The sequence below is a fragment of the Oncorhynchus nerka genome, linkage group LG2, assembly GCF_034236695.1.
Source record: "Oncorhynchus nerka isolate Pitt River linkage group LG2, Oner_Uvic_2.0, whole genome shotgun sequence".
In the NCBI taxonomy this organism is placed as follows: Eukaryota; Metazoa; Chordata; class Actinopteri; order Salmoniformes; family Salmonidae; genus Oncorhynchus; species Oncorhynchus nerka.
The window spans coordinates 41,378,335-41,395,383 of NC_088397.1; the positions used below are offsets into that span (position 1 = coordinate 41,378,335).

The following is a 17,049-nucleotide window of genomic DNA, read 5'->3' on the forward strand; positions in this document are numbered from 1 at the left end:
TCTCTTCTCCACTGTCCCTGTTGTCCCCTGTCTCCAAACGCCACCTGCCTCACCCACTGCTACTGCCCCCACTATCTCATGCCCCACTCTACCCTCCTCCCCCACCCAATGTTCCCATGTCTCCACTGACCCTAATGTTCTCCACTGACCCTAATATGTGCACCACAAGAACTATCACTCTATTGTCTCTATAACACCATCAACTCTCGCCATCTCGCCCATCCACAGGAGCTGGAGAAGGCAGGTCTGCTGAATAAGACCAAGATAGCAGAGGGAGGCAGGAAGCTGAAGTAAGACAGGCTCATCTTGGAGGGATTGATGTTAATACTACCTATAAGATGGAGTTTTTCCTCAATCCCAGGAATCTTTCCTGACATTGTGACTTGGTGTATGTTTTAGGAAAAACTGGAATCCATCCTGGGTGGTTCTGGTTGGGAATAGTCTGGTTTTCTTCAAGGATCCCAAATCTCAGACCCCCTCCAGCTGGGTAAGACAGTGTTATCCACATTGAAACACATAAACCCACAAATGTTTTATAACATGATAACTACAGTTAACTACAGTTATCATATATTAGTCTCTCATGATATACCGTCACTGTCTTATGAAAAACCTTGTAACAACATGTTGGCCCAACATTGAAAACAGTAACTCCGCGCAATGTGTATTTAATAACTCTAGTACCAAGAAAATGTATTCAAAATAGCTTCTGGAGTTTCATAATCATCCAACAGAGACAAAAAAATTAGTAGCTGGCCAGTTGTGGTTCTGGGTTCCCAGATTAAAAGTATATCACTCATAATAATGATTGTGTGTGTGTTTCTCTCCAGAAACCAGGGAACAGTTGTCCAGAGAGCAGTGTAGACCTAAGAGGAGCTCAGCTACAGTGGGCCAACAATCTGTCAAGCAAGAAGAATGTCTTCAAGGTCAGATACACACCAGGATGGAGGGGAGTAGGAAGGGAGGGAGTCACTTTCCTAGCGTATCCCCATTCCCCTACCTTTCACAATGTCCCTCAAACCACCATTTTCATGTTTGGATATCATTTAATTTACATTTTTAAGACACTTTATTTCAGCCTGTATTTTGGGGAAGTCAAATGTGGATATTTTAGTCCTACTGAGATTTTTCTGTGAGAAAACATTATTTCCTCCTCTTGAGAGGAAGTTGTGTATGTGTTGTAGCTGTGTGCGCCAGAGTTAGAGCCATTTCAATTTCAACTCAGTAAATTCAATATGCCTTAAATGTAACTTTAAGAATTGAAAATCAGCATTCGTTCTCACTGCAATTTAAATTCATTTCCCGAATTGACTGAATGGAAATACAATTTTTGGGAGCCATAGCACACACTACAAGAAGTACTACACTGCCTAGGAAGTAGTGTTTGATTTGGGACTAACCCATGGTATTTGTCTGTCTGTGTGGTAGCTGAGGACGGTGACAGGGAATGAGTTCCTACTGCAGTCAGAGACAGATTCACTGATTAGAGAGTGGTTCAACACCATCCAGAGTGTAATCGACAGGCTGGTGAGTCTCACTTTGTGTGTGTGTTTGTGTGTGTCGGGGGTCCTTTTTTACGATCAAAAACCAAAGACATCTGGCACCAGTTGAAATTCTCTTCTCTGCTGTGTAGAACCGTGAGAATCCTCTGGAGAATGTCCTAATGTACTCTCTGAGGAAGGCGGGCAGTGTGGAGATGTTGGACCAGAGTGGAGACGAGGAGGACAGTCGAGGGGGATGTAAAGCATCACGTGAGTCTCTCCTCCATCCACTGCTCCAAGGGTGCTGTTCTTGTGCTTATGGCTGGCCATGTGCTTCCTCTGGTGATGCACTCCCTCCCTCTCTTTCTCTTGTTCTCCCTCTCTCCCCTTTCTCTCATTCTTTCCCTCCCTCCTGCTGCAGTCCCTCGCTCTGCATCCAACCTGGAAAACACAGAGAGGAAGCGCGTTCGGAGCAGACTGAAGAAACTCATCCTGAAGAGACCTCCACTACAGATCCTGCAGGAGAAAGGACTCATCAAGGGTAAGATCACATACTCTCTCTCTCTCTCTCTCTCTCTCTCTCTCTCTCTCTCTCTCTCTCACTCTCTTTATCTTGCACTCTCTCTGACTGAGATCACTTAGAGAATGAGATCACTTAGGGGTAAATCCTAAACGACCACACATCGCACCGAATGTTGATCTGCCGTTCATTCAGCATGCTTGGTTTGCAAATTATAGCCAGCACTCTGTTCAGAGGTGCTAAGTCCGCTCGGCTGGCAAACGGTATGGTGTCCGAGCCTAAAATGCCCAGTGCAGTCAAAAATGTGATTTCCTGTGTTTTATATGGTGTTTAACCACTCTCTAATCAGTGAATCTGTCTCTGACTGCAGTAGGAACTCATTCCCTGTCACCGTCCTCAGCTACCACACAGACAGACAAATACCATGGGTTAGTCCCAAATCAAACACTACTTCCTAGGCAGTGTATATAGTGCCAGTCAAAAGTTTAGACACCTACTCATTCAAGGGTTTTTCTTTATTTTTACTATTTTCTACATTGTAGAAAAATAGTGAAGACATCAAAACTATGAAATAACACATATGGAATCATGTAGTAACAAGTGTCAAACAAATCAATATATTTTATGTTTGAGATTCTTCAAAGTAGCCACCCTTTGCCTTGATGACATCTTTGCACACTCTTGGCATTCTCTCAACCAGCTTCATGAGGTAGTCACCTGGAATGTATTTCAATTAACTGGTGTGCCTTAACTTAATTTGTGGAATTTCTTAATACATTTGAGCCAATCATTTGTATTGTGACAAGGTTGGGTTGGTATACAGAAGATAGCCCAAAAAAGCAAAATGAAATGACAGTCCATCATTACTTCAAGACATAAAGGTCAGTCAATATGGAACATTTCAAGAACTTTGAAAGTTTCTTCAAGTGCAATCGCAAAAACCATCAAACTGGCTCTCATGAGGACCACCACAGGAAAGGAAGACCCAGAGTTACCTCTGCTGCAAAGGATAAGTTCATTAGAGTTAACTGCACCTCAGATTGCAGCCCAAATAATTGCTTCACAGAGTTCAAGTAACAGACACATCACAACATCAATTGTTCAGAGGACACTGCGTGAATCAGGCCTTCATAGTCGAATTGCTGCAAAGAAACCACTACTAAAGGACACCAATAATAAGAAGAGGCTTGCATGGGTCAAGAAACACAAGAAATTGACATTATACCAGTGGAAATTTGTCCTTTGGTCTGATGAGTCCAATTTTTTGATTTTGGGGGGTACAGGTTAGTCGAGGTAATTTGTAAAGTGACTATGCATAGATAATAAACAGCACGTTGCTGAAGTGTAAAAACAAAGGGCAGGGGGTTAATGTAAATAGTCTGAGTGGCCATTTGATTAATTGTTCAGCAGTCTTATGGCTTGGGGGTAGAGGCTGTTAAAGGAGTCTTTTGGTCCGAGACTGGTGCTCCGGCACCGCTTGCCGTGCGGTAGCAGAGATAACAGTTTATGACTTGGGTGACTGTAGTTTTTGACCATTTTTAGGTTTTCTTCTGACACCTCCTTGTACATAGGTCCTGGATGTCAGGAACCACGGTCCCTGTGATGTACTGGGCCATACGTACTACACTCGGTAGCGCCTTAAGGGCAGATACTGAGCAGTTGCCATACCAGACGGTGATGCAACCGGTCAGGATGCTCTCGATGGTGCGGCTGTAAAACTTTTTGAGGATCTGGGGACCCATGCCATATCTTTTCAGTCTCCTGAGGTGTAAAAGGTGTTGTCGTGCCCTCTTCACAACTGTCTTGGTGTGTTTGGACCATAATAGTTCATTAGTGATGTGGACACCAAAGAACTTGAAATGCTCGACCCGCTCCACTTCAGCCACGTCGATGTTAATGGGGGCCTATTCGGCCCTTCTTTCCCTATAGTCCAAAATCAGCTTCTTTGTCTTGCTCACATTGAGAGAGAAGAGAGAGGTTGTTGTCCTGGCACCACACAGCCATGTCTCTGAACTCCTCCCTATAGGCTGTCTCGTCATTGTCGGTGATCAGGCCTCAACACTTGTGTCGTCAGCAAACTTAATGAAGGTGTTGGAGTCGTGCATGACCACGAAGTCGTGGGTGAACAGAGACTACTGGAGGGGATTAAACACGCACCCCTGAGGGAACCCAGCAGATGTGTTGTTGCCTACCCTTACCATCTGGGGGGCGGCCCGTCAGGAAGTCCATGATCCAGTTGCAGAGGGAGGTGTTTAGTCCCAGGGCCCTTAGCTTAGTGATGAGCTTTGTGGATACTATGGTGTTGAACGCTGAGCTGTAGTCAAAGAACAGCATTCTCACATAGGTGTTCCTTTTGTCCAGGTGAGAAAGGACAGTGTGGAGTGTGATTGAGATTGCATCATCTGTGGATCTGTAGAGCGGTATGCGAAATGGAGTGGGTCTAGGGTTTCCAGAATGTTGGTGTTGATATGAGCCATGACCAATCTTTCAAAGCACTTCATGGCTACCGGCGGTAATCATTTAGGCAGGTTACCTTCGCTTTCTTAGGCACAGGACTATGGGGGTCTGTTTGAAACATGTAGGTATGACAGACTCGGTCAGGGAGAGGTTGAAAATGTCAATGAAGACACTTGCCAGTTGGTGCACGGATGCTTTGAGTACACGTCTTTGTGAATGTTGACCTGTTTTAAGGTCTTGCTCACATTAGCTACGGAGAGTGTGATCACACAGACGTCCGGAACAGCTGGTGCTCTCATGCGAAGCGAGCATAAAAGACATTTAGCTCGTCTGGTAGGCTCGCGTCACTCGGCAGCTCGCGGCTAAGTTTCCCTTTGTAGTCCGTAATACTTTTCAAGCTCTGCCACATCCGACGAGCGTCAGAGCCGGGGTAGTAGGATATATATATATATATATATATATATATATTATATATATATATATTTCCACACTATGAGGTTTTTATAATACTGTGAATTTGTGAAAATTATGATAATACCCTGTTAGTGTAAGAACTGTTTGAAAAGACTGCCTGAAATTTCAGCCTGTTTTGTTACGATGGAATTTTGGCCTGACTGGTGAGATCACCTGGTGGTAAATTTGCTAATAGACCTATAAGAAAGTGAGTTCCAAACCTCTCTGCTAATAACAACTTGTTTTCAGTTTTTCAGTCCCAATTCTTGACTGCTCCCAGACAGTCTTAGCAAAATTCTTGCTTCAGAAAATACTCTTTGCTAAGAAGCAATTTTGGGTTATTTTTTACAATTTTAATTGAACACAATCACCGCAAGGTACTTAATTGTTAGCCAGGAATGATTTGATATTGAGATAAAAAACATCTGCATTGGCACTGTAATATCCACTTAAGTTGAATTTCAACTTAGTCTCCCACATATGACTATGTGAAAATTTGACTTAAGTGGGAGTTATGATTTATCCCTCAGTGATCTCACTCTAAATGCTAAATCCCCTGGAGAGTAGTGGCCTTTCAATTCCATGGAACTGGAGATCTTTCCAAATACAAAAACAATTCAGTGTGGTTTGAGGAAGTGATATGATGTGGGTTCCTCTGTGTATCTCATGACCTCTAATTTCTGTATTGACTGTAAAGTCACTGTAGAGAAGATGATCTTCAGTGTTCTAAATGTCTGTGTTGTTGTTATTTACAGACCAGGTGTTTGGCTGTTGTCTGGAGATGCTGTGTGAGAGAGAGAAGAACACGGTGCCTCGCTTCGTCAGGCTCTGCACTGAGGCCGTGGAGAGGAGAGGTATAGCACGGAGGAAGGAGGGGTGGAGGTCGAGGGAGGAGGGAGGGAAATGGTGTGTGAGAGAGAACAACACGGTGCCTCGCTTCGTCAGGCTCTGCACTGAGGCCGTGCAGAGGAGAGGTATAGCACGGAGGAAGGAGGGGTGGAGGTCGAGGGAGGAGGGAGGGAAATGGTGTGTGATAGAGAGAACAACACGGTGCCTCGCTTCGTCAGGCTCTGCACTGAGGCCGTGCAGAGGAGATGTACAGCACAGCCCTATAGGATTTGATAGGTTTATGTACGTAAATGGATGATTCCAGGGTAACCTAGAGGTTAGAGCATTGGGCCAGTAAAACGGTTGCTAGTTCAAGTTCCCAAGCCGACAAGGTGAAAAATCTGTTGATGTGCCCTTGAGCAAGCAAGGCACTTAACCCTAATTTCTTATTGGTCGCCATTGATAATGTCAGACCCTGGCTGTGACCCCACTCACCGAAGGTGTCTAAGGGGAAGTTGAAATATGCAAAAAAAAAAAACATTTCAGATTGAAATATGAACTACCTAATTATTATTATTGTTATCATTATTCTAATTTGTTGCCAGTGTAAAATGTAGTACCCGGGTGTTGTTGCCAGGGTTAAATGTAGTATGGGTGTTGTTGCCAGGGTTAAATGTAGTATGGGTGTTGTTGCCAGTATTACATGTTCTGTTGTGTGTTTCAGGTCTGGAGACGGACGGTATCTACAGAGTGAGTGGTAACCTGGCTGTAATACAGAAACTACGCTTCCTAGTTAACCATGGTGAGAGAGAGGGGCAGCGTGAGGGAGGGAGGGAGGGAAATGGGCTGGGATCATAGCAACTTACTCTAGGTTGCTTAAATAACTGTTGATTTTGCTAGGTTGCTTAAATAACTGATATTTTAAATAACTGTTGATTACAGAGCGAGCAGTGACCACTGATGGACGTTATATGTTCCCTGCAGAGTTGGTACAAGGTAGAACTCAGACGAACTGGCAGCACATAGCTTTGAGCCAAATCTATGCATATGTGTGCAATGTCTGCATTTATGTAAAAACACATGTTTCTCTGCCTCTAAGCTTTCCAGCTGCTGGAAGTTTGTATATTGTGTTGTCTTTGCACAGACATGCTGAGTAAAATATCAGTAAAATGTGCATCAGTTACCGTGTTCTTTACACAGTGCACTGGTGCCTTCAAGTGGCTAAAATAGACTACTGCAGCTTGCATTTTGCTCCAGCTAGCCTTTATTGCACTGCCTTGAATCCTGACCAATGTTTCTCAATTACTCCTCTAGAGTCTAGACAGTAGTTTACAGTATTAGGTTCTAAACATCAATTTCACATTGGAAACTATTGTAGTTACACAAGATATTGGGTTTACAAATGTAACTGAGGATGGCTTGAGAAACGTTGTTCAGGATTGGATGGTTGCTTGTAATTGGGGTAGCGTTCCCACAAGCTCTGTCTCTCTGCATTCTAACTATTGCCTTGTTTCACAGACAATATATCTCTGCTACAGCAACAAGCCTGCCAGCTTGCGCTATCGACCAAAAGCACAGTTTTAACAGTGAAATTCATGCATTATCTCTGGTTCCCTCCCATCCCACGCTACATTCCACTCCTTCCTCTCTCCAATCCCCTCCAATGCTCTCTTTCACCTCCTCCCTTCACCCCTTTCCTCTATTATTCTTTCCCCCCACTAATAGAGAAGCTGAACCTGGACCAGAGTGAATGGGAGGATATCCATGTCATAACAGGTGCCCTAAAGCTTTTCTTCAGGGAGCTTCCTGAACCCCTGGTCCCATATGGCTTCTTCACAGACATCGTAGAAACCATCAGTGAGTAGCTCCTGAATTCATGAATAAATCCTTCTTCACAGACATAGTCGAATGGATTGATGGATTGTTTGATGACTAAAGAATGAATGAACAAACCAACAAATGAATGTGTCAAATGAGACAGTAAGCCATCCAGAGTCTAATGTATTTGTCCGGATGTCTGTGTGTCCAGAGATGTCAGACTACTTGGACAAAGTGGACCGTCTGAAGTGGCTGGTTCTGAGCATGCCTCCTCCCAACCACGACACCATGAGGTTCATGTTCAGCCATCTCAAACGGTATGAGACCTCTCCTCAATCTAGCCAAGTCCCTAATCTGCTTAACTGCAGTATAGAAGACTGACAACTAGATGGTGCAGTGTCCTCAGCCTTGTTCTCAGCGGTTGCCTTTCAATATGTGTTCTGTGAATGAACAGTGTGGACTCAAGAGTGCTGTGGGTCACATACTTTTTTTGTCATGGAGTGAGAGGTTGAAACTCTGATGGATCAAGGATTCAGTCACACAAGTAAATAGATGCTCTTCTGTTACATTATGGTACTTCCACAGAACTTGAGAGTGACTGTTCATGTTGTGTTAGTGAGTCTGATGTTTGTGCCAACATGTAGCTCCCATGGATCTGTATGTCAGTCACCATGTCTCTGTCTCACTGTCATTCCTGTCTCTCTGTTGCTCTCCATCTCTCTCTCTGGATCTCATTTTCTCATCTCCTCCTCCCCCATCCTCTCGTCTCCTATCCCCCCCCCCCTCGTCACCTCTCCTCCCCCTCTCATCCCTCCCCGCCTCCTCTGGGATCTCTGTGGCTCGTCTGCTGGAAGGAACAGCAACACCACTGCCGCCACCACTGGAACCTCTCTCCTCCATTCTCCCTTTATTTTCTCTTCCCTCGTTCCGTCTCTTTTTCCTATCCTTTTTTAATGTGGAAGTTTTGAGCAATTGCTGGCTGCCTCTGTGGCTTGGTGGGAATGGCATTTTTAGAAGAATGCCTCATGCTGTGGCTTTAACCCATTCCTGAGTCAGTGTCCCCTCCACACACACACACACACACACACACACACACACACACACTAACCCCAAAACCTAACCTTAAGCCTAAAGGTAACCCTAACTCCTAACCAACCCTAAACCTAACCTTTAACCCCGTACACTAATTCTAACCCTAATCCCCATAGAAATAGCCTTCATCCTTGTTGGGACTGCGGACTGGCAAAATGTCCCTAGTTGGTCAAATTTTTGTTTGTTTACTATTCTTGTGGGGACTTCTGGTATGGTTTAACATGTCTGCACACACACACACTTGTGTTTTAAAGTAGTCAAAAGTTAAGTATTTGGTCCCATATTCATAGCACACAATGACTACATCAATCTTGTGACTCAAAACATTTGTTGGATACATTTCCTCTTTGTTTTGGTTGTGTTTCAGATACATTTTTGCCCAATAGAAATGAATGGTAAAAAATGTATTGTGTCATTCTGGAGTCACTTTTATTGTAAATAAGAATAGAACATGTTTCTTAACACTTCTACATTAATGTAGATGATCATGGATAATCCTGAATGAATTGTGAAAAATTATGAGTGAGAAAGTTACACAATTCCAATAACAGGGGAGGTTACCATTTTTGGTTGGGTATGATATTTGAGTCTGTCCCTGCCATACCATCAATTATTTTTTAATTTAAAAAAAATTCAACTCATTTAGCTGTTTTCTTGGGTAATTAGAGATGGAAGGGACTTCCATGCGATCATGGCTCTGTATAAAACTTTGTATTGCCGTGAAGTCATTTTGGACTTGGACTGTGAAGAGACCCCTGGTGGCATGTCTTGTGGGGTATGTATGGGTGTGTGAGCTGCATGTTATTTGATTATGCAGACAATCTGGAATTTTTGGCACAGTAATATTTCTCATAAAAACTAGAAGAGAAACAGTTAATGTGTCATCAACCCTCAACCAGCAAAGACTTGCATGCATGTTGTTGATGTTAGTTCTGCATGTGCAGTTAAGGGCAAGGCGTGTTGCTTTCTTTTTAGCCAGCTGCAACTTTCCTAGGTCTTTCTTTCTTGCATGTAACTGGACAGAAATCAAGATGGGACAGGACCACAACAAGACCTACTAGTGGGGTTGATTTTTGTGTCAAAAACCCATATACAGTGCATTCGGAAAGTATTCAGACCCCTTGACTTTTTCCACATTTTGTTATGTTATTCTAAACTGGCTTTAAAAAATCCCTCATCCATCTACATACGATACCCCATAATGACAAAGTGAAAACGTTTTTTTTATAACATTTTTGCGAATCTGACAGAGCTTGAGATCTGCAGAAAAGAATGGGAGAAACTCCACAAATACAGGTGTGCCAAGCTTGTAGCGTCATACCCAAGTACCAGTCAAAAGATTAGACACACCTACTCATTCAACGATTTTTCTTTATTTTTACTATGTTCTACATTGTAGAATAGTTTGGAATAAGTTGGACTGCAGAGTGAAGGAAAAGCAGCCAGCAAGTGCTCAGCATATATGTGAAATCCTTCAAGACTGTTGAAAAAGCATTCCAGGTGACTTCCTCATGAAGCTGGTTGAGAGAATGCCAAGAGTATGCAACGCTGTCATCAAGGAAAAGGGTGGCTACTTTGAAGAATCTAAAATAAAAAATATAATTTGATTTATTTAAGGCTTTTTTTGGTTACTACATGATTCTATATAAGTTATTTCATAGTTTTTAATGTCTTCACTATTATTCTACAATGTCGAAAATAGTCCAAAATAAATAAAAACCCTGGAATGAGTATGTCTGTCCAAATGTTTGACTGGTACATTATATATACAGTACCAGTCAAAAGATTGCAGACACCTACTCATTCAAGTTTTTTTAAATTTATTTTTTATTATTATTTTCTACATTGTAGAGGTTGGGTGATTGTGGAGGCCAGGTCATCTGATGGAGCATTCCATCACTCTCCTTCTTGGTCAAATAGCCCTTACACAGCCTGGAGGTGTGTTTTAGGTCATTGCTCTGTTGAAAAACAAATTATAGTCCCACTTAAGCCCAAGAAATCATCCGTTCACCTACTCTGCATTTCACAAAGACACAACGGTTGAAACCAAAAATATCAAATTTGGACTCATCAGACCAAAGGACAAATTTCTACCGGTCTAGTGTCCATTGATCGTGTTTCTTTGTTTCTTGGCCCAAGCAAGTCTCTTGTTATTAATGGTGTCCTTTAGTAGTGGTTTCTTTGCAGCAATTCGACCATGAATGCCTGATTCACACAATCTCCTCTGAACAGTTGATGTTGAGATGTGTATGTTACTTGAACTCTGTGAAGCATTTATTTGGGCTGCAATCTGAGGTGCAGTTAATTAACTCTCATGAACTTATCCTCTGCAGCAGAGGTAACTCCTTTCCTGTGGTGGTCCTCATGAGATCCAGTTTCATCATAGAGCTTGATGGTTTTTGCGATTGCACTTGAAGAAACTTTCAAGTGGACTGTCGTTTCTCTTTGCTTATTTGAGCTGTTCTTTCCATAATATGGACTTGGTCTTCAATTAAGAAGGAAAGAAATTCCACAAATTAAGTTTTAAAAAGGCACACCTGTTAATTGAAAAGCATTCCAGGTGACTAACTCTTGAAGCTGGTTGAGAGAATGCCAAGAGTATGCAAAGCTTTCATCAAGGCAAAGGGTGGCTACTTTGAAGAATCTCCAATGTAAACTATATTTTGATTTGTTTAACACTTTTTTGGTTACTACATGATTCTATATGTGTTATTTCATAGTTTTGATGTCTTCACTATTATTCTACAATGTAGAAAATAGTAAAAAATAAAGAAAAAACCTCTAATGAGTAGGTGTGTCCAAACTTTTGACTGGTACTGTATATAGTGGAGGTTTGGGTGCTGACATGTAAAGTGTGAAATCATCTGTATACATAGTAATTCTATCTTCGTGTAAGACCAGTGGCAAATAATTTGTAAAAATAGAGAACAGTAACCACCCAAAGCAACTGCCCTGAGGGACACAGCACTGTATATATCCGATGTTAGAGAAGCTTCCATTGAAGAACACTCTTGGATAAATAACTCCAACCATGAGATGGCAGCTGATTTTTTTTAAATTATCAATTTATGATCATTAACATCTAAGGCTGCACTAAAATCTGACAATACAGCTTCAACTATAATCGTATTATTCATGTCTTTAAACCAATCATCAGTCATCTGAGTCAGTGCAGTAGGACAAGTTGAGCGCCCTTCCCTATATGCATGCTGAAAGTCAGTAGTTATCTTGAGATCTCTGAGAAATAGCATTGTGTTTGGTCAAACAAATTGGGGTCTTTGTGTGTCTGTGGACATCATGTACTTATTTGTGCCTTTGTATGTGTTTGTGTGCAGGCATGAATGTGTGTGTGTGTGTAACGGATGTGAAACGGCTAGCTTAGTTAGCGGTGCACGCTAAATAGTGTTTCAATCGGTGACGTCACTTGCTCTGAGACCTTGAAGTAGTAGTTCCCCTTGCGATGGGTAACGATGCTTTGTGGGTGACTGTTGTTGATGTGTGCAGAGGGTCCCTGGTTCGCGCCCGGGTATGGGCGAGGGGACTGTCTAAAGTTATACTGTTACATGTGCACCTACAAAATGTGAGGGGGCATAAAGTACATTAGTATCCTGGTCAAGGACTGTCTTTACCCTTAACCAGGATAAGCTTAGATATTCTGAAAAATTGACATTATTTACATAGAATTATACATAATGATTATGGCTCTCGATTGCATGAAAAAATCTGTTAGAAAAATGCAAATATTTCCTACTTAAGGACGGGGACATATCCCCTTTCCGGACCACCCCACCAGCCATCGACACATGCAGATGCACAAATAAATACATGGTGTCCACAGACACACAAAGACACCCAAACTGTACTGCCCACATGCCTGCACACAGACATTGTCCACACACACACTGTCCACACACAACCATGCCCAGTGAATAAGATAGCTGATGTTCTGAAAGATCTGCAAAAGGAGTTCTTAAGTCTGTAATAAAGCCCTGGCCAGGCTCCACATTGGGTGGGTCTATGCCCTCACAGGCCCACCCATGGCTGCACACCTGCCCAGTCATGTGAAATCCATAGATTAGGGCCTAATTTATTTATTTAAATTGACTGATTTACTTATATGAACTGTAAAATCTTTGAAATTGTTGCATTTGCATTTTATATTTTTCTGTATATAAATATCTTTCTCTCTCGCCCCCACCCTCTCTCTCTCTCTCTCTCTTCCTCCCCCAGAGTGATGGAGCACGCTAAATCCAACCGGATGTCGACCCAGAACATCGGCATAGTGTTTGGTCCCACCCTGATGCGTCCGGAGCGGGACAACGCTAACATGGCCATCAACATGGTGTATCAGAACCAGGCCGTGGAGCTCATACTCAATGAGTTCGACCGCATCTTCGAACCCAACAACTCAACATCCCACTGACACCCAGCCAGCCCAGAACACCGAACCCAACCAGCCCCAAGGACCCATTCGAGAGCTAAATCAATCTCCTAGCCCATCCAACCCCCATCCCAACCAGTCTGAGCCCCGGGCCCAACCAGCCCTAAGTCCAACCAGTCTGAACCCAACTCAGTGACCTGAACCATCTTGGGACCCAACCCCTATGGTACCCTGTAACACCTTGCATTGAACCCACCCAAACTCAGCCTGAACCAAACACCAATACCAAAACCCATAAAACCAACAGAACCAGTACACTGTGAAACTGCACCAGCATCTCCTCATGATGTCTCCTTAGCCCCTGTAGTAGCAACACCAGCCTAGTTCACCTCACCCCACGGCAAGGAGAAAAGCATGGGTAGAGATGGGAACAGGAGGAAAAGCCAGTATGGATGATATGTCTCCACAGCTCCTTTAGTAGTGTAGTAGGAGCACCAGCTGACTCTTTCAAACACAAGCAACAGCAGCAAGACTGTTGACTCTATGTGCCACTATCTATAAACGGTCTACAACAAAGTTAATGCAAAGTTTTCAAATTCTATATTTGTTGTACTAGACTTGTGTCGAACTTCTGTCGTGGCTGGAAAATGCATCCAGACTTCAAACTTCAAAGGACTTTGGTTTTGTTATAATGGCAAAGCAATAGAACTGAAATACTTACGTTATGTACTTACCTTTACTGAATAGTCTGTGTAGACCTTTGAATCCCCCTGGTGTTATATATATACTATTTGATTTGTATGTTTCAATTTTCATTAAAACATACTGATTTATTTTGTGAAAGTTTGTACATAAGTGTAATATTCTGCCATCAACTTTCACTTTGGAATTTCCCTACCAGATGAACCTGAGGTAAAGCAAGAACTGTTGCTGTTAAAACTGTTAGAACTGTTAAAGTAAGAACTGTTGTGAAGTAGACAGTTAAACAACATAAAACATAGCTTTATTGTAGTAGTCCTTCAATAAAGAATGTGGAGTAAATGACTTGAGTGCTATGTGATACTTCTTCAGCTTATTAATCAGTCAGTCATGGTTTTGGGTTGTCTGTTGTCGAACACCCGGCCTGCTTTCAAATACTATTTGAAATAATTTAAAATACTTTATCTGTGCTTGATTGAGATTTCCTGGTTTAATGGACCAATAGAATAGTTAAAAAAGAGAGAACCCTGCCCACCTGGCACTCCAGGCAGGCTAATGCAAATGCTAAAGCATTTAAAATGATTTAAAATAGTATTTGAAATGACCTAGGTCTGTTGAGGAGCAATGGGTTGTGTCAGCATGAGAGATACAGGAAGTGTGGAGGTATGTAACACCTCTGTAGAGACAGCTAGGGAAAACATCTCCCCTGTGATTGGTGGAAACACTGTTTTTAATAAATAGAACAAAAGAGGAACTAGAAATGCATATGTTTAAAAAAAAAAAGAAGGACTTTCCGCAAACAAACTCCCTCTGCAGGTTTGATACTTTTATATTGACTGGTTTGGCAGGAGAAGACAGAAACGAACAAGAAGGAAAATAAGAAAAGTAATAGAAAATAGTGTGCGTTAGATTTGGATGTTTTATATGTTATATTTATTCATTTTTATTATTATTGCAAGTCTCATGGGAGAGAGGGGGGGGGGAAGGGGGAAATAGTTTTGTCACATCAGAGAAGATTTGACTCAAGTAGGGTCGTTATAACTTTTGAAAATGGGAAGAAAACTCCCCATTCCGTTTCAGCGCTGATTCTATTTTATGGATAGTACATCTGAAGATGTAGATGCTATCTACAGACAGTAACATTTCAACTACTTACTAACCCCAACCCTAGCCCTTAACTCTTATTCTAACCCTAAACTTAACCCTAACCCTTATTCTAAACCTAACCCTAACCTAACCCTAACCACCCTTAACCCTAACCTAACCCTTACCTAGAGTATTGACTTGCCTGCCTCTAATATCTGGCTTCTACACTCCACCCAAAGTTAGTGTTTACATATATTTTTTAAACCTATAAGTTTGTGTTTTATCCCTAAAATGAGAGTTCATATATTATACAGTGAACTCCAACAATAATGGTACAGTGACCCATTTATTTTATTTTTTTATCTAAGTACTACAGAACTTTGGATTTTAACTGTTACAATAACTATGAGGTTTATTTGACCTTTATTTAACCAGGCAAGTCAGTTAAGAACAAATTCTTATTTTCAATGATGGCCTAGGAACAGTGGGTTAGCTGCCTGTTCAGGGGCAGAATGACAGATTTGTACCTTGTCAGCCCAGGGGTTTGAACTCGCAACCTTCCGGTTACAAGTCCAATGCTCTAACCACTAGGCTACCCTGCCGCCCCTGGTTGAAGTGCAGACTGTCAGCTTTAATTTTAGGGTACCCATATCGGGTGAACTGTTTTGAAATTACAGCACTTTTTGTACATAGTCCTACCATTCACTTATGTGTATTAAAGTAGACAAAAGTTTAGTATTTGGTCCCATTTTTTATTAACTTTTTTATTTCACCTTTATTTAATATTTAACCAGGTACGGCCAGTTGAGAGCAAGTTTTCATTTACAACTGCGACCTGGACAAGATTAAAGCAAAGCAAAACAAAAACAACAACAAAGAGTTACACATGGGATAAGCAAACGTACAGTCAATAACACAATAGAAAAATCTGTACACAGTGTGTGCAAATGAAGTAAGGAGGTAAAGGCAATAAATAGGCCAATAGTGGTAAAGTAATTACAATTTAGCAATTTACACATATGTGCAGATGAGGATGTGCAAGTAGAAATACTGGTGTGCAAAAGAGCAGAAAAACAAAAACAAATATGGGGACGAGGTGGGTAATTGGTTGGATGGGCTATTTACAGATGAGCTGTGTACAGCTGCAGCGATCGGTAAGCTGCTATGACAGCTGATGCGTAAAGTTAGTGAGGGAGATATAAGTCTCCAACTTCAGTGATTTTTGCAATTCGTTCCAGTCATTGGCAGCAGAGAACTGGAAGGAAAGGCGACCAAAGTAGGTGTTGGCTTTGGGGATGACCAGTGAAATATACCTGCTGGAGCGCATGGGTGTTGCTATGGTGACCAGTAATATTCCTAGCATGCAATGATTACATAAACCTTGTGACTCTACAAACTCTTTGGATGTTGTTTGTTTTGCCCAAAATAAATTAATGGTAAATAACGCATTGCTGGAGTAACTTTTATTATAAATAAGAATAGAATATGTTTCTAAACACTTTTACATTAATGTGGATGCTACAATGATTATAGATAGTGCTGACTTAATAATGAATAATGATGAGTGAGAACGTTACAGACTCACAAATATTATATCCTCAAGACATGCTAACATCTCATCATTACAATAACAAGGAGGTTTGCGTTTTGAGGGGGTATGATATTTGTGCATCTGTAACTTTCTTACTCGTCATTGTGTGGCCCTTTCCCACAGTGAAGTGTATGAAATACTGCGCCGTAATGCAGAATTGAAGTTGTGTGGCCTTATAACTTGAAGGGATGAATCTTGAAGATGCAAGCCAAATTAGATGACAAGCCAAATCTGTGCATAATGACAGTCGGGCCAAATTTTAGGCCAAATTCTTTGTGCTATACAATATTTAAATTTCAGGCCAGACTTTTTTCAGTTAAAAAATAATAATAAATTGATGACTAAGCTATCTGTGAGTTAAAACAGTTACTGAGCACTGTCTTGTCTGCATGGCACAGCCATAGCCACATGTTTCCGGGTAAAACATCTCCACCAGCTCTGAATCATCATGTAAATTCTGTACATTTAGTCCCATTGAGCAGAGAATTGAGGTGGTGAGGTTACCATATACCGGAAGAGGGAACTGAGGTATTTTACCAAAACCCCATAGGTCTACTGTGAACATTTTGATTGGTTTATCCCTGGAGCTGATAATGTGTGGTCCTATCCAGTGATGCAGTTTGTGAAATAATTAATCAAAGGG

At 41.7% G+C, this 17,049-nt stretch overlaps 1 protein-coding gene across 1 annotated transcript in view; it reads left to right on the forward strand.

Moving 5' to 3' along the window:
- The window catches only part of LOC115135330 (rho GTPase-activating protein 15-like), a 63,791-nt gene extending 49,717 nt beyond the window's left edge, over nt 1–14,074 (forward strand). Inside the window, 12 exon segments of the mRNA XM_029669938.2 lie at nt 229–290; nt 400–487; nt 831–926; nt 1,429–1,527; nt 1,634–1,751; nt 1,903–2,022; nt 5,667–5,765; nt 6,464–6,541; nt 6,682–6,735; nt 7,465–7,596; nt 7,769–7,874; nt 12,880–14,074. Coding sequence (XP_029525798.2) covers nt 229–290; nt 400–487; nt 831–926; nt 1,429–1,527; nt 1,634–1,751; nt 1,903–2,022; nt 5,667–5,765; nt 6,464–6,541; nt 6,682–6,735; nt 7,465–7,596; nt 7,769–7,874; nt 12,880–13,072 — 1,245 coding nt within the window. The 3' untranslated portion in view covers nt 13,073–14,074.
- Nucleotides 14,075–17,049: the final 2,975 nt, after the last annotated feature.